We start from the raw sequence: 26,351 nt of genomic DNA on the forward strand, positions 1-26,351 counted from the left end.
TTAGTGTCGCGATCGTGAAGTAAAAGCTGCATATGCATATGTCTTGTAACAAACTTCCAGAGGCTGGCGAGTTTGACCAGGGTCATTCAATTGTAATGGAAACACAAGGACTGAGAGGAGGACCGCGTGAGAGCAGGTTCCTGGACAAGTTCCCGCCACCTAGGTTTTACCGCGAAGACTCGTAATGGAAAGGGGCCTCTTTGCTCACACACTATTAGGAACTGTAGTGTGATTACTGACGCGTTACACACCCAACTCTGCTCAGCTACAAGAAAGAATCTCCCCTGTGTGTATATATTCACTCCAAGTTGGCCTACCATAACTTCCCAACTGTGCACTGTAGCCCATAAACTGCATGACAGTAGGCTATTTATATCTGTAAAATAACCACATGCATTTGTTCAACTTTATGAAGCAGAATTACGCACTATTTGGAACACACATTTTGTTTGCGCAAGAGAGAGAAAAGACAGCGCACGTGACTTTTTTTGGGGGGGGGGGGGGTCCGTTATCTGGCTGAGAGGATCTGTTACATTCCATTGACAGTCCTTGGAAATGATGTGGCTGCCATCTTTTGCAAACCAACTGGGCCATGAACACTGACACATCAGATGCTTTCTGCACTAGATCTCTTCAGGGGTAGTAAGTAGTAGTAGTAGTAAGATTAGCAAATTATTTTATTATTGTCCATATGCAAGTAGGAAATGTTCATTCTTTAGTGTTGAAATATGTGACAATGGCCACATGAAACTCTCTGTTGATGTGTTCATTTCGAATGTTCTGCCTTGTGTATTCAAATGCACAAAAATGTATTGTTGGCCTACCAAGGTTACTGGCATGTTCGTTACAAAGCCGAAGCTCCGTCTAGCTCTGTTACAAATAAGTATACACTGCCCCCTAGAGGCCATTTACATTTACCCACAAATGGCATTCCATTCAGACTGACACGATTTACACATTTGCAGGCTTCAGAGGTATCATTCTCATCTTACTGTACTTTAAAGACTGTAGATCGAATTTGGGAGTCATTGTCATGTCTTATATCTTTGTTTAAAAACAAAGAAAGAATGCAAGAAAACACAGACTACCGAGTACATTCTCTATTTATAATACTAGGCTACTGCTTTGACATCCAGTGTGTAGAGTGAAATAATTAGGGATTGACAAGAAAATTATAGATAATCACTCAATCAATCAATTGTCATTCACATTTATTTCCATCATATATGCCCTAGCAGAACTAGGCTATGTGAGAAGAAACTGTAATTACAATTGCTGCTAATTATGTGTGGGACTCAACACAACACAAACATTTTGAAGATGCTGCGGTTCAGCATAGACATCAAACTTGCACAGAGGACAAGCTCACGTCCCCAGAGATCTCCACAATGTCCGTCTGCTCGTGGCTGAAGTGCCGGTGGTTGTAGGTGAACATCTGGATGCCATTGACAATTATCCTGTAACACTGGGTGTCGCACACAAACATCACCTGTAATGAAGACAGACATTTCATTACTCCGACTGACCACTTCAATTTTAATTATCACAAAATTAGAATGTTATATTAAATTCCATGCTTTTCCCTTTTTTTTATCAGTTTTGAAAATCCACATTTTCCAACATCCAACATCAGCTTAGTTTCCAAACAATTCTCTTTCTCCCATTGGACCCTTCAAATGAATGACAACAAATTGATATGACAGTATAGCGATGTACAACAAATTCACTGTCCTTGCATTAGTTTTTTGATTAATCGATTACTTGTTTGGTCTATCAAATATCAGAGAAAATCAGCATTACCCAAAGCCCAAGATGACGTCCTAAAATGCCCTTTTTCTTTCAATGTTACTTTTTTAAATTTTTGGTTTAAAATAGTTGCAGATTACTTGAATAGTAATCAACACTAATCAATGAATTGTTGCAGCCCTAATGATGAATATTTCAGCTTAGTTTCCTTAAACATTATTCACCCCGATTTACTGAATACCAACATATTTTCCAATTAACTTAATAGTTTAAAACTAATTGATTAATCAATGAATTGTTGAAGCCCTAATGATGCATATTTCAGCTAAGTTTCTGGTTCCATGAACAGGCATGACCAGATACTGTACCTACCGTGAATGGCTGTCCGCAGTGGAAAGGCATCCCCCCGGACCTCTCCTCAGGTCCCCACTTATTATTCAGGTGACTATTGCGCACCACTGTGTTTTCTTTGAACCTGGGGTTGAAGTGGAGGGCTATGCCCGAGTTAAACTGCAGGTTGATGCAGAACCTGGAATGAGATCGTGTGGAGTTTAGTTTAATCACCCTGACCCTGGCTTTCTATATATTTTTGTAATATATACGTATATACACACGCACACACAGATTTAAACAATTAACTATATTTTGCCTATAGCATGAAATGCCTGTAGCTAGAAATGCCTGACTGACTAGGCCTAGTATAGTTTTTAACTATAGGATAGTTTTCAATTGCTTCGTGCAACTATCAGTGAAAAGAGCTGTGGTGTCTGTGTCAATCTATTTAAAATTTCTCTCACTGTGATGTTTCATAGAATTCAAAAGTTACGTTGCTGCCTAAATGTGTGGGGAGTGGACATTATAACTGATCATTGAATAGCCTATAACTGACTAGGCCTATGACATTTCATAACCTTCCCAGCCTTCCTCTAGTCTGGACTGAGGCCTAACTTCATACTTGACCAATGGCTGTTACCCTATTACTTCAAACCTCTCAAACCTCTTATCTTGACTGTGGATTTGTGTCTCTCCTATTTTCTACTAAACTTTATCCCATATGCGCTGCTACCCTTGCAATGCTATAGTTTTTATATTAATATGTCTACATTATGGCTATATTAGCCCATTTGCACAACCCCTCCCTCCTTCCCCCAGTCTGGACTGTTACTTTACTTAATACTTGACCAATGACTGTAACCCTAATACTTCAAACATATCCTTGCACTGCTTGATATTACCAAGCTTTTAATATACCACACACCCCTCCCTCTTATTGTCTAGTTATTGTTTTCATTTTATAATTATTATTATTACTGTTATTGTTTTGTTTTTATATGTGAAGCACTTTGGGTCAATTCTGTTGTGTTAAATGTGCTATATAAATAAAGTTGACTTGACTTCAAAATTTGTTTCTCTGCCTTGCTATCACTAGTTCACATTCCTGAATTCCTGAAAGCATAATCCATAAAAGCATAATAAAAGAGCATGTTTGGCGAGGTCTCTGGCGATTGTCCTGCAGGGCTTCGCGGAATCGTGCCGGAGTCGACTGTGCAGGCAGGAGTCGGGCAGGATTCCGCCATAAACCCCCTTATTCTTTAACTATGGAAGACGGGAGGCATAAGGGGAGGTGGTGTGTTGCGAGCGGAGTAACACCGATGCTGCAACTTCGGCAGGTAGACTGCGAATAAGTACCCTGACTGATTGAATAAGGAGCCGTGGCAAATTCCGTCACGCTCCTCCCGAACTTCCGTTTGTAAACGCCATTTGTAACAAGCAGCTGTGTTCTAATGTTTTTCGAACTCATTTGCATACAGAGCGCATCAATCTATCAGCGCTTTGCTTCATTAGCAGGGAAGGGCTGATTGGTTGCAGAGGTGATAGGGCCAATGCACTGGTTCTCTGGAGGTATCTTGTGAATGTGTAACATGTGTGCAGTTTGTGGTGCAATGATAAATGTTTGCAAATTATAAATGGCAGATGTACCGACTTATCGCGGTTCACGTCTGCGCATTGAACCGTAGGGGGCGTATCCTTCGGTTCAATAATATACCGTTTACCGTCACATCCCTAATGCAAACTAGGACATCTCAGTGAGCTCTACCACAATACTTGGCAGAGTTCTCACAAAAACCTTTTGCATAACATGGCGAATATTACCCAGTAATAAAATGTTTAACTAGCAAAGTACACACTGTACCTGTCAGCTTGTTGGTTTGGGACACCCTGAATGGTGATGTTTTTACCAGGATATAATCCGCCTTGAATAACAGTCTTGTATGGTACAGTCTGTGTAAAATTTGTAAATATGTAAATGTTGCAATAGATGTTCTCCCCTTTCACAGACAAGCATGGAGCAATAAGGGCATGGCATTTGGACTATGACCTACCTTGTCTAATCATTTATCAAAACTATTTATATAACCTGATATATTTTCATATATATCAAAACATTAAAAAAATAAATATGTATCTAATTTTTTTCACTGCTGGTTTTGTTTAAATCTTTATTTTGTAGTACTGGTTCAGTGACAGTACCTATATAGAATTTAGTCTTGTATGAAAAACATCAAAAAGTTCCTGACTCTTCTGAATGCTTAGTAATTAGTGAATTGATGGTTCAGACCAGTGTAAGAGTTATCGAGTATAGACCCTTTCATGGAATTTCCATGCGTTCTACTTTTGACATCAGCTGTTCCTAGAAGGTTTCAGGTTAACAAATGTGGATACATTATAAAGGTAACATATCAAAGGGTCTAATGATCAACGAAAATGTCAACATTAAAATGAGCTCTTACGTAAGCCTGGGGAGGGCTGTATGGTGGTGGAGCCTGTCAAGATGGAAAAAAGACATCATGTTGTATTTCACTTTTGGACAATGGAACTATGAGGCTTGATGTGATACACAGCTTTTGTGCAAAAATATCCAGTACCGCAGAGACAATAATAAACAGTTCTCAAACTCTCTTGTATGTATCCCCCACCGTCCACCCACCATTTGGAAGGAGGCTGCATGGGCAACAGCAGCAGCTTCTTGGAAGAAGTGTGGTTTATTTCTTCCCCTGCGGCTCTGCTGCTAAAAGAATAAATGAGGTCATTGGTTATGTGAAAGGATCATTTACAGATTACACATTATTAATAATAATAATAATAATAATAATAATAATGCATTTAATTTGTATAGCGCTTTTCAAGACACTCAAAGACACCTTACAGTTTTCACATAGGTTCATACAGACAAGGTACATGAACAAGGAACATTGATTTGGTGTTTATAGTAGTGACAGTAAACAAGATACGGTGACAAACACTCACAGACTTTGGATGACTTTGAGTGACTTGAAACACTGTATACTGAGCAGGATTAGAGGGACTCTGAAAAGGACTCTGACAAGTAGGACCCTGAAGTGGAGTACAAAAAAAAGACAGGCCTACATGACTTTGGACGCACCAAGTTGCCTGCTGTGGCACCATAGCATGTCAATACTGTAATCATTACATTGCATTACATTTGGCTGACACATTTTAACCAAAGCGACTTACAACATGGTAAACAGTTACAACATGGTAAACAAAAGCTTTTTAAAAACAATTTGAAACCATTTAAAAGGTAGAGTACAATAAGAACAAGTGCACCAGTGAGTGCTGTTTTTATACAGTCAAGTGTCAGTTCTAGTCAGGTGATAAGTGCTTGAATTAGCAAGGCTAGTTGTAAGTAGTGCTACAAGGAGATATTCTCTGAAGAGCTGGGTCTTCAGGAGTTTTCTAAAGATGGAGAGGGATGGCCTTGCTCTAGTAGGCACTGACGGCTCGTTCCACCGACGAGGAACAACAGGTGAGAAAAGTTTGGACTTCATCACTGATCTCTTAAGACTTCTATAGTGGTCAGTGGTCATTAAGATGTCAGCCTTGGAGTTCCTATTCCTATTAATCAAAATGCTTACTGCAGGATTCTGGAAGGCAATTGAATATATCTCCACTCCTCCATCAATGAAGATGCTTTGGACCCTGGTGGCAGAGATGCGGTGCTTGTACTCCATGAAATGGGCACCGTTCACAACAATCTGGTTGAATGGATGGAGAAACACTATTGAATAACACTATTGAATAAATGATGCAGGAGTTTGTTAAAATTAGAACAAGTTGAAAAATGTGTGCATTTTGAAGAGACAATTTTATATTCAAACCGAACCGAATAGGAGTCGTGGTTGACCAAGAATATCAGGGTGAAGTTAGCCCCGAGGGCAATTGGTGATGGTGTTTTGCGTTCCTCACTACCCCAGTTCGATCCTTGCAAGGTGTTACACACAATGTAACTTGATCTGCCATATCGTGGGTTGAAGTGGAGGGCTCTGTCTGAGCCGCACATAAAGTCCACCTGAAATCTGTATGGACATGAAATAACACAAAATTAAATGCAATCATTCTACATGTTATCCTAAATGTCTGTCTAGAACAAGAATCTCAAGAATATAGGATGTGCTGTGCGCTATCACTATAAGGCCTCATTTAGACCGCAAACGTGGCAGCTGCGTGTCAGCTACATTACCTGTCCGTTTCGGCGCATGTCAAAAGAGTGTGCACACAGCGTCAAAAGTCAAGTCAAGTTTATTTATATAGCGCATTTCATACACAGAGGTCATTCAATGTGCTTTACATAAACAAAAGAGTTATATGTGCGGAGCATCTCTTTATGGATTTCATAATGGATCTGAAGTTTGTATTAATGCCATTTTCTTTCGGTCTTCCTACAATCTCTTTTTAGGAGTTTAACCGCTGGATTTTGCTTCCATGGTGCTTTCTGTTTGTCCTTAATTTTCTTGAATTGTAATGGAGCAATGTCATCCATAATGTTTGCCATTTTTGCATTAAAGTGATCAAATAAGTCTTCTACCGAGTCTGACAGTTGACTTGACGTCTGTGAAAGTGCTTGCTCAAAGAGAGCTGTAGAGACAGCTGTAGAGACATTTGAGACCCTTTGTGATAACAAGGTCGAGGGTATGCCTGAGAGAGTGTGTTGGCAAATGTACATGCTGTGTTAGGGAGAAAGTATCGATTAGTGCAATTAATTCCTTGGCATAATTGTTTTCAGGATTATCCACATTCAAGTTTAGATCCCCTGATATAATAAGACAGTCAAACTCAATGCAAATATACAGGGGATCCTGGGGAGTTTGAGTGTGTGGGGGGGTGTTGGGTGGGGATGGGTATACAGGGGATCCTGGGGCGTTTGAGTGGGTGGTGGGGTGCTGGGGTGGGGATGGTGATGAGAGATATGGGGGGTTTGGGTGGCCTGGGGAGTTTGATTGGGTGGAGACGTGATTGGGTGTAGGTGGTGATTGGAAATCAAGGAAGATGGAGTTGAATATTGGTTCAGAGTCTCCATCTGCCTGCTGAGGTCCTGGGGAGTTTGTTGCATATGTTTCGCTTTCAGCAGGTATTCCAGTAGTGTATTCCATGTTGTTGTGTCTTTGTGGTGGCAGGGAGTCGATGGAGGTGGGGAGGGGTATTGGTACTGGTGTTACAACATGACTCTTCCTTTCTGATAGCCTCTCAGCAGCTTTGATAGGTGCTATCTCCTCATGCTCATTGCATCCTTGTTTGCTGAGATTCCAAAGAGTTTGACGCCAGTGACTGACTTTGAGTCATTTCAGCAGCACCCAGCGTTTGTATGGCTACTGAGCGCTTATCAGAGGCTCGGCTCAAGGTTGGCAGAAAAAATGTTTTGGTGCAGGAGAGAGAGGTGATAGTTTTCAGTTAAGATCTCGGTCCCAGTCCAACTCACCTCTGTGCTATCCGGTCTGAAATATTCCCTGCGATTCCAGAAAAGGTTAAAATTGTCAATAAAATTCATCCCAACTGAAAAGCATGTTTTTGTGAGCCAGGTGTTTAAACGGAATAGTCTGGTAAATACAAAGCTTCCCTCTGCTGGGAGTGGGCCACTGATGAAAATTTGTATTCCAAGCTCATATAGGGCAGAGAAAAGTTCCTTGAAATCTTCTTTGACATACAGCTGTTCTTTGTAAATGTCATTTGCTCCAACATGCACAATGATGCGCTTGATAGTTGCATATTTTGATACCAGTTCTGCAGTTTCACCACGTCTCAGGTGCAGATTTAAGCAATAATCCCCGAGAGGCCGAAATCTGATTTTAGAACAGCTAAGGGGCGTTGTTAGGCACGACCAGAGCCGGGGGGGCACAACCGCGAGTTGGCGTGTGCGTTGCGTGTCTGTTCCGTGGTTGCTGCGACGCATTTTATCTGTAGCCGCCTACATTGCCAGAAACTCTTCTAAAACAATTGGCTGAATCGCGTTCGATGCCGTTGTAAAATCCAGCACAAACATAGGCTACACCTTGACCCCTTAGGCCTACTATAATCAGCACTGACCAAAACCCAGACTCATTTTCTGCTAGTGACAGCTCAAAAGTATAAGTGTAAGTATATATACTCTTTTGATCCCGTGAGGGAAATTTGGTCTCTGCATTTATCCCAATTCGTGAATTAGTGTTCAACACACACAGCACACAGTGTACACACAGTGAGGGGAAGCACACACTAATCCCTGCGCAGTGAGCCGCCTGCATCAACAGCGGTACTCGAGGAGCAGTGAGGGGTTATGGTGCCTTGCTCAGGGGCACTTCAGCCACGCCTACTGGTCGGGGTTCGAATGCTGAATTATGTAATTATGTAGCACATACATTTTGAGTTTAACAACCCTTTTCCCAGTTTATGAAGTTGTGCGTCTATGAGCAAAGTAGACATATGGTTCTACTTTGCTCATAGACGCTTCATAAACTGTATGTTGCCTTAGACTACGGTAGGCTAATGCAGCTACTGCTAGAGACTATAAATAGATAGATACTTTAGTCATCCCCAGACTTGTAACGTGAAGTCGTGCATGGATGTGATGTCTCCGTCCTGCAGTGCTCTCAACTCCGCTGCCATGTGTGAATAAACAAACGTCCCCCCAATGTCCCCGGTATAACGTTATTGTCGGATCATTAGGAGGTATTTGAAATGACCAAATGCAAATGTCATCCGAGGGACCTGACGGTGACGTCCCCAGAAAGTCCTGCACCGGACGTCACGCAATAACCAAACGATAACTTGCTGCGGACGTCAATAAGGTCCTGTGTTTGTCGGGTACATCCTATGACATAATACAGTTATAATATTACCTTTCCGCACCGGGAAGCACTCTTCCAGTGACAGTGATGGTCTTTCCTTCACGAAGACCACCCTTGATTGCACCAGTAAATGGTAGTCTCTGGGGAGGAAGAATCGACTGTCACAGCTTCAAACTACCCAGATAGCAAGGTGACATTGATATGATGTTGATTTTCCATCCAAATCATCATTTTGGTTGAGATTGAAATCTCAATGGTAAATAGACATTGAATCAGCATTACAATCCTGACAAAACCCCGACAGTGCATGAGCATAGATAGAGAGACATCGAAACAACATTGGTTTATAGTTTATATTGCCATAATCGATAGAGCATCGATACATAGTTCAGTAAAAGATATTGAAAAGTCATGGATGTATGGTTTACTGGGAAATTTTGACGTGGTGATTGAAAAGTAGTGGATTTTTAGTTGACCGCGCGACGACGTTTGAACTGTCAGGCGGGAGATCATTTTGAGCAACGGTTCAGTCAGACCAACCGTGTTCAGCTCTCTGTCAAGTTCGCCGCTCCACCTTAATGGTAAGCAAGCATTTATTTATCTAACGATAATGTTTCAATGTGAAATTGTACTACATTAAATTCGGGCATGTTTACAGTCTATGTACATCGTAGCCTACTGTCTAACTTACAAACTCATTCATGCTTGAGTCAACTTAGGCTAGCTACGTTATCGTTGCTGGTCAAATTAATGTTTTACGTTAACGTTAGCAGTTCATCATAATGTTATGTTAACGTTAACGTTACTCGGCAGTCTGATTTATAATTAGGCCTTCCTTAACGTTAGTTGTCAGTAAGTTAGAGTTTATTATATTCATATGATTTACATGTTTGTTGAGTTTAAACTTTTACTGTCAAAATGATAGGCTGAAGATGATGTGCTGCTGGCTAACGTGAACCATTACTTACCAGCTAGCTAGCCTAAGTTGACTCAAGCACAGGCTCGGACTGGTAATCTGTACAACCGGGCAAATGCCCGGTGGGCCGGTCCATATGTGGGCCGGTGACCTCCGGGATTGTTTTTTTTAAATTATTTTTTAAGTTATTTAGCCTATTTGCGGCCCGTCATGTAGACCTAGGCTTAGCCTATAAATGCAGTTGCATCCATTTGGATTGGGGGGTGACAGGTCAATCAGGCCATCCTTAAAAATATTTTTGTTTGCAGTAACAGCCCAAAAAAATTAAAAATGGGTCGGTAGGTAGGTCAATATTTTTTTTTTTCAAGATTCAAAGTAAAAAAAAAAGTACAATTTTGGTCATGGTGATTACGTAGGAATGAATTTACACAAATGTGCATATCGTGACGTAACTGACTGGGTCTTCAACCCGTGCCTTCAGGCGCACCACTGCAAACCTCATTCTGATGCAGGTTATATAGACCAGCCTTTCTCAAACTTCTTTGACCTGAGGCCCGGTCATGGCAGACTTTTGGGTCATAAGGCTCATCTACATGTACCCAGAAAGAAGGCTACAATAGCTCTTGGCCACGTTATATTGAAATTTGACTATACAATACTCAATGCTATACAGTGTATTATACAGTCTCTGCTCTGTTTCTAAGGAAGTTCTAAAAAACAACGTCGTTCTATTAAGTTTCGTTAAATAAATAAATAGCCTTCCAACAGGTTGAAGCGGAGCTTTGATACCAACGTTATCGATTAGTTTCAGTTACTCTCGCGCAGACGCGCATTGAATGAATGCTCATATGATCCTAATTTCACTCCACGACTCCGCGGACCAGCAGTCTCCATGTTGCGGACCCATATTTTGAGAAATGCTGAATAGACCACAACCAATTTCAATACTCCGACACGGTCACTGTTAGACTAGGGGGAGAAGGGATGAGAAAAGATCTGGCCACAGTTCTTCCAGAACTTCGTGCCAAGTAAAAGCGTTATCAGTTTGTGTGAATGAAACGAAGCGTAGGCCATAGTGTGACATGCGTAAAACCAATGGTGTAGAGATGACGCCACAGGTTTTTTTTAAGTGAGCCACGTTTGCATGTAGGCAATTTATATTCACAATACTTGGGCCTACTAAAAGAAATATTATTTTATTGCGTTTGTATTGGTTGTTTAGAGTAAAAAAAACAATCGGTCGGTATTAACGCAAGTTTACAACCGGCAAGTCGGTCGGACTAAAAGGGGAAAAAAATAAATATTTGGGTCGGTTCTAAATTGACAGGGTCGGTCGGGTTACGGCAAACGAAAATATTTTTAAGGATGGCCTCATTTTGGCCTCTTCATGACAGGTTCAGTGTGTGTTACGATCGCGCCCCCTGCCCCACCCCTCAAGTGGATTTGTCCAAGCAGCCGCTTGGTTTGTGGGGAAATATAGCCTACGCGTCCATGCATGGTAGCCTAGGCTATATAAGTGCCCTCCGCTGGCTGGTGTTCACATCATCGCAGTTTAACCGTAAACAGCAATCAGAGTTGTCTAATTTTATTCCATAAATATATTGTTTTCATAGACGTAAGTTGCACGCGCTACGAAGAGCTTCCATTTACTGCACCATGTAGGCTACTGTAGTGCGGTTTGTCTGTCAACATAAAAAAATCTCCGGGTACCTACAATTTTCGCACAACTTGGTGGAAAAGTGTAGCACAGGTTAAAGAAAACCTATTCATGTTTGGACTCAAAAGGAACTTCAAAGTATTTCCCATATAGTAGCCTTTTAGCTCACAACGACAATGAAAGTGGAACTTGGAAAGTGGAAGTCTCTCCACCGAGTGTTACATTAGATGCACAATCAATCTCGATGCACGTAAAAAGTATCAACTGGTAGGTTAGTAACGAAGGTAGCCTAATTTTGCAAAATGTGATGACGGCACACAAACTTGGGCAAAAACGTTTAGTATACACTTGTGGTGATAGCCTACAGTTAATGTGAATCGCTGACTACAACCAATGTAGAAGATTTGCACCAAATAGGCCTAAAGGCTGTGGTTGTGTTTCTACAACATGTTGGCACAAATCGTAATTTCTGTCAACTATGACGATCTCCATGCATGTTCAGTAGCCTATATTTTTCATTTAGTCAAACAGTGACATGTGGTTTAATCAGTGTTGGGCAAGTTACTTAAAAATCGTAATATATTATGTATTACTTATTCAAAGTAATTCATTACATTATAATATTACCTGTATATTGTAACCCAAAACTTAAAGACATACAAGATAGGCTACACAGTGCAGCTACTGGCCATTTTGGTGCCCTAACTGATGAAATACAGTATTAACCTAAGTATGTCATCATATGGCCAACTATAAAGATGTAATCTGCCTGTTCCCAGGGATGGGTAGTATTTCTGAAACATGTAATATGTGTTTCAAATGCAAAATAGTATTTTGTCATTTGTATTTTATTGGGTTGAAGGAAATGGCTCTGTATTTTGTATCAAAATACTTTATTGGTGTGTATTTTTGTATTTTAAAAATACTGCAAAATACTAAATGTGAAAAACACAAAAAAAGTAGATACTACAGACAGGTGTAATGAATAATTGGTAATTAGGCAACAATGGTTTATGTTTATCGCAATCAGCTAATGTGAGAACAGCTGTGTTCAACAACACTTACAGATTTTCAGTGACGGCTATTGCTGAAGCATCAGCTCTGGTCTGAAGCACTGGTGTGAAGTGGTACGCAAGTAAAGATGAGCAAGTTGACCTGTGCAAGTTCACATAAGGACACTGACAAAGGCAACCATGTCCCATTGTCTCCATGCCAATCTTTAACAGAAAAATGTCAGATATCTCAACCACAATGACATCAATAGATGGTAAGGTGTTGAGTGTGTTTGAATTCCCTTCCTTGTAGCATCCTTTTCTGCATTCCACAGTGGGGAGAAGTTCACCTTGTTTAATTAAATAACAATTCTATTTCCTTATTAGCTGCATACTTGAGGTTGGAGATATTAAGGCACGTCAAGTCTCTCACATACTGGAACTTCAAGATACATAGCCGTATGATTTTCTTATTCAGTTCTGCACTGGACTTGAATTACGAATTATGGCACAGATACACAATTATGATTTTGGCCTATTGATTATAATGTGGTTAATTGAAAGCTCTGTCAGTCATTTGGATAAGCATCAGCTAGATGACTAAATGTAAATGTAAATTCTTGAATTATTCTTAATTTTGATCACACTACATGAACTTGCATATGGTATACGACAGGGGCCAAATTGTATTGTTTTTTACTATATAGTTTTAATAGGCTAAATGTTTGGGATAAAAAAAAGCTTTTTTTGCAGTGCTTCCATACTTCCTTGAAAAAAGTATTTTGAGTATTTTCTAAATACAAAAATACAGTATTTTATTTTGATACATACGTAATATGGTTAGGCCTACTGTATTTTGTAGTTTATTTTGATACATTAAAAATGAGGGTATTAGGTATTTTATTTAGAAATACATTCTGATGTATTTTTGCCCATCCCTGCCTGTTCCCAGCATTAGCACAACACTTTGCGATGATTAGCTTGTCACCTGTGACGATTAGGGTTGGGTATCGTTTGGGTTTTATCCGATACCGGTGCTAAATCGATACTTTTAAAACGGTTCCGGTGCCGAAACGGTGCCTGAACCGGTACTTTGTTTTTAAATTAAAATGGTCTAAAGCATGAATTGCTTTTTTGTATTGATAAGACAAATTTGAACATGAAATTGAACTGTTATATTCAATTTACTATCAATATCTCATTGCTCCTACGCATAATACATTTAAATGTTAAAACAGCTTGCCATGGATGCACACAATGGTAAGCTCTGCTTTGAAGTTTACCCAGTGTAGGCGGTTTGCCATAAGGTATGTTAAAACCGCTTGCCATAGAACTGACAGGTCATGGACAATGGCATTTGCAAGCAAGCTAATCTAACAAAGACTGCTTTCCAGTTAATTCATTTCAGTGTGTTCCCAAATGCTTAAAGAAATTTCATGTCTTCCCCCATAACACACAATAGTTTTGAACATGTAAGGCTACATTATGTCGGTGTTGAAGTGTTTAGATTCCCAGCGCTAGTAGGCCTAGGCATTTCAACAGCAACTATGGCTATGCGCTAACACCAGCTGAGTTAATTAGCGATAACATACGGAGAATCTCGGAGATGGTTCCAGTAGCCTCTTTGACAGCTCAGTGACATCAGGTATGTAACCTACATATTTATGTTTTTGCCAGCTAACTTTTAACATGATCTTCATATTCATTGTGATGCTATATGCACAAGAAAGATCAATATCATGCCATTATGTTGTTTAGAATACAATGTGAAAACTCCAACTATTTCACCTTACAACTTTGCCGAACATTTCAAATAAATGACAGTTAGCGCATTAGCAAGGATATTGTGTAAGGTATACTGTTGATGTTGTTTCATAGCCTTTTGCTTGTGTGTAGTTAGGCCCAATATGCTAGATTTTGACAGAAGCTCGTGATATGGGCTCATGCAAGCTGTCAAATACTGTCCACTCGCCTATGTGATGCACCCCTCTGGTTTATACATCCAGTGTTTGTTAGCTAACTGTAGCCTATCTGGGTGTGTTGCTATCAGAGCAAGACGTTAGAGATGACGCATGGCATGCAGTGGTGCCTCCTATAAAAAAATTAATTAAAAAAAACAACGCGATTTAAGCACCGAAATGGGGCACCGAAATCCACGTTGTTATTCGATGCAGTTACTACCGTTTGCGTCGGCACCGGTGCCATATTAGAACCGTGTTTCGGTGCCCAACCCTAGTGACGATATATGGTAGGCCTAAGTGACTGACCTATCTGGGTACACTCAACACCTTACCATATATTGATGTCATTGTGGTTGAGATATCTGACATTTTTCTGTTAAAGATTGGCATGGAGACAATGGGACAGGGTTGCCTTTGTCAGTGTCCTTATGTGAACTTGCACAGGTCAACTTTACTTGCGTACCACTTCACACCAGTGCTTCAGACCAGAGCTGATGCTTCAGCAATAGCCGTCACTGAAAAGCTGTAAGTGTTGTTGAACACAGCTGTTCTCACATTAGCTTATTGCGATAAACATAAACCATTGTTGCCTAATTACCAATTATTCATTACACCTGTCTGTAGTATCTACTTTTTTTGTGTTTTTCACATATAGTATTTTGCAGTATTTTTTAAATGACAAAATTACTATTTTGCATTTGAAACACATATTACATGTTTCAGAAATACTACCCATCCCTGGGAACAGGCAGATTACATCTTTATAGTTGGCCATATAATGACATACTTAGGTTAATACTGTATTTCACCAGTTAGGGCACAAAAATGGCCAGTAGCTGCACTGTGTAGCCTATCTTGACATGTCTTTAAGTTTTGGGTTACAATATACAGGTAGTGGGCTCTCTGTTGATTTTAATGAGTAGGCCTAAGCCTAAAGTTACAGCATTTCTATCACAATTGACCAGACTTTGACCTTTTGTCTTCTTTTAACAAAATTCTGGCTATGATTGTTCCTTGTATTGCATCATGAGCCATCACTGCACCTATTGCATTCTACTGTAGCCTTAAGCCTAGCTCAGTCATTATGTTGTACCACATCACCCTCCATTAGAAGTGCAATGAGCTGCATTGAGCATAATAAACTGCATTTAGAATTCCAAATCCATATTTCCAGATATTTTGGTAAAAGTAACTTAAAAGTAATACAATAGTAGTGTAATGCCTTACAATTGACATTAGTGACAGTAATATTATAATGTAATGAATTACTTTGAATAAGTAATACATATTATATTACGATTTTGAAGTAACTTGCCCAACACTGATTAAACCACATGTCACTGCTTGACTAAATGAAAAATATAGGCTACTGAACATGCATGGAGATCGTCATAGTTGACAGAAATTACGATACTGATTATATAATAACCTATAGGTCCAAATCTAAATGTTTGGGTTCAGTTTATGAAGTGTTGCTACAGCATGATACTGTGTGTTTGTTATTTATGGGGGGGAATCAGGGGGGGATTTTGGTATCGGTGGGCTTGTGTGTGTGTGTGTGTGTGAGGGGGGGGGGGGGGTCGTCGGTCCAGTAGTGGGCCAGTCCAGGAGGAAATTGCCAGGGCCGAATTTTGTTCCCAGTCCGACCCTGCTCAAGCATGAATGAGTTTGTAAGTTAGGCTACGATGTACATAGACGGAATATGATTATTCTAAAGTTTCACTTGTAAGTAGCCTTCAGTTTAACATATTTATCTAACACTGTATATCTTTCTTCTATTTCTGTTAGGTGCCGCTTCACTCAACTGGATGGTCAGGCTGACTGCAACCGTAGGCCTACTGAATAGATGGCAGGGAAGCACAGCACACAGGAATTTATAAATGAAGAAGAGTGAATAAATGCACTTGCTTTTCAAACTGATAACAAGTTGTCAATGGTTATTTATGCAAGCTTGTGTAGCCTAAACCAGACATACCTAGGCCTAGCCAAATGTATCCTGGCTGTAGATAAAGCAGGGTATGAATTTCCCAATATTTTGCCAGATTTATAGTGGTTTACTGCGGTTTAATATGAATTGAAATACCATTGAAATCGCATTGATCTTTAGTTTGGTTGTAATTTCAACATTGTTTCAATATTTATTTTAATTGAAATACAATTGAAATTCCGCTGGTCTATAGTTAATAAATCAACATTGTTTCAATATTAACTGAGGGTGCAAACTGATGTTAAATCAACATCGAAATCCGACATTGATTCAATGATTTATGGTTGACAATGTAATGTTGATTCTACATAGTTTCAATGCCCGTCTGCTATCTGGGTAAGGCTCGACTACGGACAATTTACTTTTACAATTTACCACATTTCGATAGGCTTACAGGCAACATGATTTTGTGCCATACAATCACGTTTAATTTGGCTCGACATTGACAACCTTAGACATATGGTGCAGATGCTGTGCACAGATGCTGTGCTTTACTTGACATAATGGTGCAAATGATTGGTTAGGCCTATTTTCTATCTTTACGCATTTTGCACAGGGTCAAGTCATGTTTAACATGGATCAAACGAATAGCAAAGTAGGCTAAGTCGATTCTATGCAATACTTTAATAGTCGTATTCAAACAATTAGATTTGTTTTCCCCACTTAACTTCGTATTCAAATTATGTAGGTTACTCACCGGACTGTGGTAAGATTGCTGATGCATTCTTCAAAGTTCAGTCGTTAACAGTGGATTCGCAGAGCAGAGCGGACTTCAGAAAGAGCAGAGAAGCTGTGAATCATGAAACGTAGACTAGGCTACTACACCCTGTCAAACAGCTCCAACGAAGTTAAGTTTCGATTTCCCGGTTTACCATGTTGGCACTACATTGGGACCGTGGCCACATCACTCCCATTTCTGGCATCGATTCGATAGGTTGTTATCCGATAAACAGATCCAAACAGCACATCTAACACCTGTCTTTGAGGAGTGGACACTTTTATGGTAGAATGGCTTAGGACTATGGAATCAGAACAACGCCATAAATATTGTGTGTCCCTGAAAAGATATTCACATGTGTAATAGAGTTTTGTCTTCGAAAATATGATTTGCACAAGTGTAGAACCGTTTTGTAGGCCTAACCGTGGAATTCATTTGTCTGTGTGCAAAAAAAATGCGTACCTGTAGAAATATGTTGTGCACTTGTGAAAACATTTGTCCACAGGGATTTAGTTTGAATGTGTGTGGAACAGCTTTATAGCTACAGGCATGGGAGAAGTGCGACATCTATCTTTCGTGTGCAAACTGGATCTACGAAGCTACAAAACATTTTTACAGACACAAATTTTGGCAGTGTTTTCTCGTCGTTTCTGAAGAGCCAATCAGCAAATTGTGGCACTGTCTTGACAGTTTCTGCAGAGCCAATCAACACATTGCATCGCCTACTGACTAGCCAATCAGGGAACGTCCTGCGTCACAGCTCTCGACCTGGGCCCACTTCCCCGAAAGCATCTTAAGCCTAAGAGCGTAGTAAAGTCCTTCTTACGAACGTCTTAAGATTTGGCGACTGTTTCCCGAAACCATCGTAGCTTAAGAGCATCGTGAAAAAACTCGTAGATCTACAAGTGCTCCAGAGTAGGCTACTCGTTACCGGCTAAGAGCGTCTTAACAGTACTTCTCACTGAGGTCACCAACAGGACATACAGAGGAATTACAACTTAGAATACATAATCCAATTTACGTTCCCATTCTTTATTGTGTTTACTTGTGATGAATCTATATACTTATACATATCTGTGTTATAGCCTCCTATGCAGGGGAGACATGGAAAAGCAGTTTTAGAAAAATGAGTTCCATGTTATGGAGAATGACGGCCTGTGAAGGGCAGTTATTTGGATGTGCGGTGGCCTTACCCACGTAAAACAGAGTGAAATAACATTTTGTAGCCTACTATAGAAACATTATATCATTGGAAACATGTATTATTCTAGCTATATAATAGTGCATGGTATAACCGCGAGATACAGCGCTTCACGATGACGGCAATGAGTTAACAGAAGACGCAATCTATCCAAATATCTACAATCTAGCAATCTATCTGAAATAACACCTATTTGAAGTAGGCCTATTATTCATGCCACATATTGTGTGTTAGTGTAGGCTACATAGCTTAAACTGTAGGAAATGTTTAAACTGTATTTCGAGTTTAATGTCGGCATGTCGAGATTAAAGTAGATATGATATTTCAACTTTATTCTCGAAATGTTTAATGTCGACATGGCGACTTTAAAGTCAACATGTCGAGTTTAATCTCGCCAGGGGAAAAATATTTTTGTCCCTAATAGTCCGTCGTAGATATGGCCTTATTATGGCTTCTATGCAAGACCTGCTCAATAAAACAAGCGCCCTCTGTTTCATATATCTAATTTAATTGTTGTTATGAACTGGATATGTGATGATTCTGTGTACTGGATATGGGGCCCTCGTTGTACAATGCCTGCATACCACAAATAGTGCAATCATACAATCAATGAGAGCATGTGGTTATAAATTCTTTGATGCAACAGTTGCTTTTCTGGACCAGTGAGTGACATTTGGGTAATTTTCTGCAGCACACCTGATGATCTCTCATGGCACACTAGTGTGCCCCGGCACAGTGGTTGAAAAACACTGGCCTAGCCTACGCGAGGAAAGGTGTAGGTGGTGGTACGAGGGGGAAAATAGTTTGGGAACCGCTGGCTTAGGATATTATATGGAAGCGCGTTTCCGTCACTTGATGGAAAAAAAAGTCTTGATTATGAGATATAAAAGTCAAAATTATGAGATGCTAAGTCATAGCCTTATTATGAGTGCAGATCAATACAAAAAATATAGTGCAAAAACCTTGATAATGCTCAAAGTGATTAGTTTCATCATTATCACAGAGAAATATTCAAACTCCCAGTTTTCAAAGAATATAGGCCACAGTACAACAAATTAACACCTTCAATCAGCATATTTATACTTCTCCACCCATCTGTAGGCCTATCCTTCCTCAGAGTCTACCGAATATCATAGTTGTAATGTAATGTTACTGTATTACTACACAGGAAAATCAACCAATCAATCAATCACTGAATACAGAAGGAAAGTAAGACAGAAAGAAATTAGGCTCAGGCATCCTCACATGACAAGCATTGTTTATTATCTCTCAAAGATGAAAACAGAACGTGTGTACAGAATGGCAGCCACATGCAATACAAAAATATGAATTTTACATGACATAACATGTATTGACCCATTCTAAAAAATGTACAATTTATTTCTTACAGCATTTTATACATGAAAAAATATAAAGATTTATGTACATTTGGAACAGGGGAGCCGTACCTATTCAAAAATGTTATGATGTACAATATATATAAAATGTACAAATATTACAATAATTACAGCATGTGTATTAGCTGTACAGTGAGTAGTTATTTATGTGTGTATATTACACGTCACCTATGTTTTTTCATACCAGAATGACTTCAGTCGTTCACAGAAATAACACCTACATTTTCAGACACAATATACTCACTCACTCACTCACCCACACTCACACACACACATACACACACACACACACACACATTACAGTACATGCACACCGGCAAATGAGAACACAAAACACAGACATACAGGCGCACACCAGAGGTAATGTTTATCAAAACTAATAAGGAGACACTAACATGCTAGATTGCTGCTGCAGTTCTCTTTTTTCCCCCAGTGGTGCAAAGGAACTCTACTCGGAACGCATAAACTACATAGTGTTAAGTCTAAAATCACTCAAAGATTCGAGAAGACTTATGCTTCTCCCTTTGGCTTGTTTGTTTGTTAGCTTGTTTATTAGTTGGTTGGTTCGCATCCTCAGCGTCACACTTGTTAGTGGGCCATATGAAATTGCAGGAGAGCGACAGCGCATTGACATTCTGTGTGTCCATCTGTGATATGGTTTCCATGGTTTCCGTCACTGTAGTCCACTGTCAGGACTTAATTGTCTCACGTTGGCATCCATTGAAAGCTAGTGCAGCTGTTCCTATGGTTCACTGTCCACTGTGAGTCCACGCAAACACTGGTGAAACACACAGTACATGGGACACCACCACCACAACAACAACAACAACAACAGCAACAAAACAAACAAATAAACAAACAGACATGAGAGAGCTGTCTTTTCATCTGTAAATTGAAGCGCCCAGGTTCTGAAGCTCTGGCACCTGATATACAAAACATGGGAGGAGAAGGAACAGAGCTTTCTGTCCCAATAAAGGGATAGAAAGAGAGAGGGATAGAGGAAGAGAGAGAGTGATTGGATATGCCGCTTCAGGCATAGACAAGAGACACCACAGATGCACCACTGGAAAATCCATTGGTGGACAGTCACTGGCGGGTCCGGCAGTACCATGGTGACTGGCTGTGTTTATTTTTTTCTTTTTTTATTTATTTTTTAATGAAAGTCCAACACCAGTCCCCAGTTTTGTCAGCAAGAAACACGTCACAGCAGCGTGGGTGAGGGTGTGAGGGTGTGTGTGTGTGTGTGTGGGGTGGGGGGTTGAGTTGCCATCACACCAATATCACACACGTCCATTTCACTAAGCACACCACAAGCCAGAGAGGAGAACCACAGACTCATTTCTTCCAAGAAAGAAAATAAACAGAAAGGGAAACAAAAACACATAAAGGCAAGAGTTTTAGATGGGTCAGAAGCAGGAAATGTGCAGTCCGTTAAGCTCCTCCCCTTCCTGTGAGAGATTCTCCGCTCCCGCCCACAGAGGAATACCGACGGAAAAGACGAGGAGGAGGAGGAGGAGGAAGATCAGTCTTGGATTAGTGGAAGCAGAATCTGTATCAGGCAGAGTCAACGCTTGGCTTTGCTTTAGTTTATTCATTTATTTAGTCTTTTAATCCGAAAGTTAAGGATTTCAGGATGCATGCAAGGCAGACCCAGGCTTTAGTTGTTTTGCATTACTTAAGATTTCGTATCAACAGCTACAACCTGTGTTAGGAAAACAGATGCAGACCACACACACAAAGAGAGAGAGAGAGAGAGAGCAGGACAGGGAGACAGAAAAATAAAGGACGAAACATAGAGAGAGAAACACAAGGGTTAAATTATGTTAATGTAGAAAAGGTAACTGCTGATCATACATTAGGAAAAATCTGAATGATGAAAATCATTATTAAATTATTATTACATGTCATATTAATAGCTGTTATCAGTTTTATTAAAAGGATGTTTAATGAGCTAAGAGGGTGCATGCAGTGTGCAAAACTAAGATACTCTTTGGATAAAAAAATTGAAGACCAGGGGAGTATACCACGCAGCGAGGTTACTGGTTTACCCCGGTCATGGATGGGCAAATTTCAAATACAAAATAGTATTTTGCTCTTTGTATTTCATTGGGTTGAAGAAAATGGCTACATATTTTATATCAAAATACATTTTGGTAAAACCAATACTTTTGGTGATGTGATGACATAAAAGTGTAAAACAAGTTTGCCCAGGTATGTTGATGTGGACTCTAAGCAGGTAGAAACTGGTAGGTTAGTAACGAAGGTAGCCTAATTTTGCAAAATGTGATGACGGCACACAAACTTGGGCAAAAACGTTTAGTATACACTTGTGGTGATAGCCTACAGTTAATGTGAATCGCTGACTACAACCAATGTAGAAGATTTGCACCAAATAGGCCTAAAGGCTGTGGTTGTGTTTCTACAACATGTTGGCACAAATCGTAATTTCTGTCAACTATGACGATCTCCATGCATGTTCAGTAGCCTATATTTTTCATTTAGTCAAACAGTGACATGTGGTTTAATCAGTGTTGGGCAAGTTACTTAAAAATCGTAATATATTATGTATTACTTATTCAAAGTAATTCATTACATTATAATATTACCTGTATATTGTAACCCAAAACTTAAAGACATACAAGATAGGCTACACAGTGCAGCTACTGGCCATTTTGGTGCCCTAACTGATGAAATACAGTATTAACCTAAGTATGTCATCATATGGCCAACTATAAAGATGTAATCTGCCTGTTCCCAGGGATGGGTAGTATTTCTGAAACATGTAATATGTGTTTCAAATGCAAAATAGTATTTTGTCATTTGTATTTTATTGGGTTGAAGGAAATGGCTCTGTATTTTGTATCAAAATACTTTATTGGTGTGTATTTTTGTATTTTAAAAATACTGCAAAATACTAAATGTGAAAAACACAAAAAAAGTAGATACTACAGACAGGTGTAATGAATAATTGGTAATTAGGCAACAATGGTTTATGTTTATCGCAATCAGCTAATGTGAGAACAGCTGTGTTCAACAACACTTACAGATTTTCAGTGACGGCTATTGCTGAAGCATCAGCCCTGGTCTGAAGCACTGGTGTGAAGTGGTACGCAAGTAAAGATGAGCAAGTTGACCTGTGCAAGTTCACATAAGGACACTGACAAAGGCAACCATGTCCCATTGTCTCCATGCCAATCTTTAACAGAAAAATGTCAGATATCTCAACCACAATGACATCAATAGATGGTAAGGTGTTGAGTGTGTTTGAATTCCCTTCCTTGTAGCATCCTTTTCTGCATTCCACAGTGGGGAGAAGTTCACCTTGTTTAATTAAATAACAATTCTATTTCCTTATTAGCTGCATACTTGAGGTTGGAGATATTAAGGCACGTCAAGTCTCTCACATACTGGAACTTCAAGATACATAGCCGTATGATTTTCTTATTCAGTTCTGCACTGGACTTGAATTACGAATTTTGGCACAGATACACAATTATGATTTTGGCCTATTGATTATAATGTGGTTAATTGAAAGCTCTGTCAGTCATTTGGATAAGCATCAGCTAGATGACTAAATGTAAATGTAAATTCTTGAATTATTCTTAATTTTGATCACACTACATGAACTTGCATATGGTATACGACAGGGGCCAAATTGTATTGTTTTTTACTATATAGTTTTAATAGGCTAAATGTTTGGGATAAAAAAAAGCTTTTTTTGCAGTGCTTCCATACTTCCTTGAAAAAAGTATTTTGAGTATTTTCTAAATACAAAAATACAGTATTTTATTTTGATACATACGTAATATGGTTAGGCCTACTGTATTTTGTAGTTTATTTTGATACATTAAAAATGAGGGTATTAGGTATTTTATTTAGAAATACATTCTGATGTATTTTTGCCCATCCCTGCCTGTTCCCAGCATTAGCACAACACTCTGCGATGATTAGCTTGTCACCTGTGACGATATATGGTAGGCCTAAGTGACTGACCTATCTGGGTACACTCAACACCTTACCATATATTGATGTCATTGTGGTTGAGATATCTGACATTTTTCTGTTAAAGATTGGCATGGAGACAATGGGACAGGGTTGCCTTTGTCAGTGTCCTTATGTGAACTTGCACAGGTCAACTTTACTTGCGTACCACTTCACACCAGTGCTTCAGACCAGAGCTGATGCTTCAGCAATAGCCGTCACTGAAAAGCTGTAAGTGTTGTTGAACACAGCTGTTCTCACATTAGCTTATTGCGATAAACATAAACCATTGTTGCCTAATTACCAATTATTCATTACACCTGTCTGTAGTATCTACTTTTTTTGTGTTTTTCACATATAGTATTTTGCAGTATTTTTAAAATTACAAAATTACTATTTTGCATTTGAAACACATATTACATGTTTCAGAAATACTACCCATCCCTGGGAACAGGCAGATTACATCTTTATAGTTGGCCATATAATGACATACTTAGGTTAATACTGTATTTCACCAGTTAGGGCACAAAAATGGCCAGTAGCTGCACTGTGTAGCCTATCTTGACATGTCTTTAAGTTTTGGGTTACAATATACAGGTAGTGGGCTCTCTGTTGATTTTAATGAGTAGGCCTAAGCCTAAAGTTACAGCATTTCTATCACAATTGACCAGACTTTGACCTTTTGTCTTCTTTTAACAAAATTCTGGCTATGATTGTTCCTTGTATTGCATCATGAGCCATCACTGCACCTATTGCATTCTACTGTAGCCTTAAGCCTAGCTCAGTCATTATGTTGTACCACATCACCCTCCATTAGAAGTGCAATGAGCTGCATTGAGCATAATAAACTGCATTTAGAATTCCAAATCCATATTTCCAGATATTTTGGTAAAAGTAACTTAAAAGTAATACAATAGTAGTGTAATGCCTTACAATTGACATTAGTGACAGTAATATTATAATGTAATGAATTACTTTGAATAAGTAATACATATTATATTACGATTTTGAAGTAACTTGCCCAACACTGATTAAACCACATGTCACTGCTTGACTAAATGAAAAATATAGGCTACTGAACATGCATGGAGATCGTCATAGTTGACAGAAATTACGATACTGATTATATAATAACCTATAGGTCCAAATCTAAATGTTTGGGTTCAGTTTATGAAGTGTTGCTACAGCATGATACTGTGTGTTTGTTATTTATGGGGGGGAATCAGGGGGGGATTTTGGTATCGGTGGGCTTGTGTGTGTGTGTGTGTGTGTGTGTGGGGGGGGGGGGGGGTCGTCGGTCCAGTAGTGGGCTTGTGTAGCCTAAACCAGACATACTGTACTTAGGCCTAGCCAAATGTATCCTGGCTGTAGATAAAGCAGGGTATGAATTTCCCAATATTTTGCCAGATTTATAGTGGTTTACTGCGGTTTAATATGAATTGAAATACCATTGAAATCGCATTGATCTTTAGTTTGGTTGTAATTTCAACATTGTTTCAATATTTATTTTAATTGAAATACAATTGAAATTCCGCTGGTCTATAGTTAATAAATCAACATTGTTTCAATATTAACTGAGGGTGCAAACTGATGTTAAATCAACATCGAAATCCGACATTGATTCAATGATTTATGGTTGACAATGTAATGTTGATTCTACATAGTTTCAATGCCCGTCTGCTATCTGGGTAAGGCTCGACTACGGACAATTTACTTTTACAATTTACTACATTTCGATAGGCTTACAGGCAACATGATTTTGTGCCATACAATCACGTTTAATTTGGCTCGACATTGACAACCTTAGACATATGGTGCAGATGCTGTGCACAGATGCTGTGCTTTACTTGACATAATGGTGCAAATGATTGGTTAGGCCTATTTTCTATCTTTACGCATTTTGCACAGGGTCAAGTCATGTTTAACATGGATCAAACGAATAGCAAAGTAGGCTAAGTCGATTCTATGCAATACTTTAATAGTCGTATTCAAACAATTAGATTTGTTTTCCCCACTTAACTTCGTATTCAAGTTATGTAGGTTACTCACCGGACTGTGGTAAGATTGCTGATGCATTCTTCAAAGTTCAGTCGTTATTTTAACACTGGATTCGCAGAGCAGAGCGGACTTCATAAAGAGCAGAGAAGCTGTGAATCATGAAACGTAGACTAGGCTACTACACCCTGTCAAACAGCTCCAACGAAGTTAAGTTTCGATTTCCCGGTTTACCATGTTGGCACTACATTGGGACCGTGGCCACATCACTCCCATTTCTGGCATCGATTCGATAGGTTGTTATCCGATAAACAGATCCAAACAGCACATCTAACACCTGTCTTTGAGGAGTGGACACTTTTATGGTAGAATGGCTTAGGACTATGGAATCAGAACAACGCCATAAATATTGTGTGTCCCTGAAAAGATATTCACATGTGTAATAGAGTTTTGTCTTCGAAAATATGATTTGCACAAGTGTAGAACCGTTTTGTAGGCCTAACCGTGGAATTCATTTGTCTGTGTGCAAAAAAAATGCGTACCTGTAGAAATATGTTGTGCACTTGTGAAAACATTTGTCCACAGGGATTTAGTTTGAATGTGTGTGGAACAGCTTTATAGCTACAGGCATGGGAGAAGTGCGACATCTATCTTTCGTGTGCAAACTGGATCTACG

At 39.4% G+C, this 26,351-nt stretch overlaps 1 protein-coding gene across 3 annotated transcripts; it reads right to left on the bottom strand.

The window, feature by feature from the left end:
- Positions 1-1,194: 1,194 nt before the first annotated feature.
- Positions 1,195-25,940, bottom strand: LOC121708918 (galectin-9-like). Of its 3 annotated transcripts, none has more exons than XM_042091881.1 (10): positions 25,730-25,940; positions 8,922-9,010; positions 5,933-6,125; positions 5,685-5,804; positions 5,056-5,142; positions 4,736-4,813; positions 4,539-4,571; positions 3,941-4,029; positions 2,119-2,275; positions 1,195-1,489 (listed from the first exon to the last, which is right to left on the bottom strand). In XM_042091881.1, exons 1-10 carry the CDS (start codon positions 25,754-25,756, stop codon positions 1,343-1,345), a joined length of 1,020 nt encoding a protein of 339 aa, XP_041947815.1. In that variant the 5' UTR covers positions 25,757-25,940; the 3' UTR covers positions 1,195-1,342. The 3 variants fall into 3 exon arrangements, with proteins under 3 accessions (XP_041947815.1, XP_041947812.1, XP_041947814.1); XM_042091878.1 differs by having other exon boundaries at positions 4,736-4,816; positions 25,730-25,935; XM_042091880.1 differs by lacking the exon at positions 25,730-25,940 and adding an exon at positions 17,081-17,223 and having other exon boundaries at positions 4,736-4,816.
- Between the last annotated feature and the right edge of the window lie 411 nt (positions 25,941-26,351).

The sequence above is a fragment of the Alosa sapidissima genome, chromosome 5 (genome assembly GCF_018492685.1).
Source record: "Alosa sapidissima isolate fAloSap1 chromosome 5, fAloSap1.pri, whole genome shotgun sequence".
Taxonomy (NCBI): Eukaryota; Metazoa; Chordata; class Actinopteri; order Clupeiformes; family Clupeidae; genus Alosa; species Alosa sapidissima.

Coding starts and splice junctions, on each gene's coding strand:
- LOC121708918 (XM_042091878.1), bottom strand. CDS start 25,756: ATGCATCAGCAATCTTACCACAGTCCG. Junction 4,572..4,735: donor ATGCAGCCTCCTTCCAAATG/GTGGGTGGACGG, acceptor CCATCTTGACAG/GCTCCACCACCATACAGCCC. Junction 4,030..4,538: donor ACAGCCCTCCCCAGGCTTAC/GTAAGAGCTCAT, acceptor AATTTTACACAG/ACTGTACCATACAAGACTGT.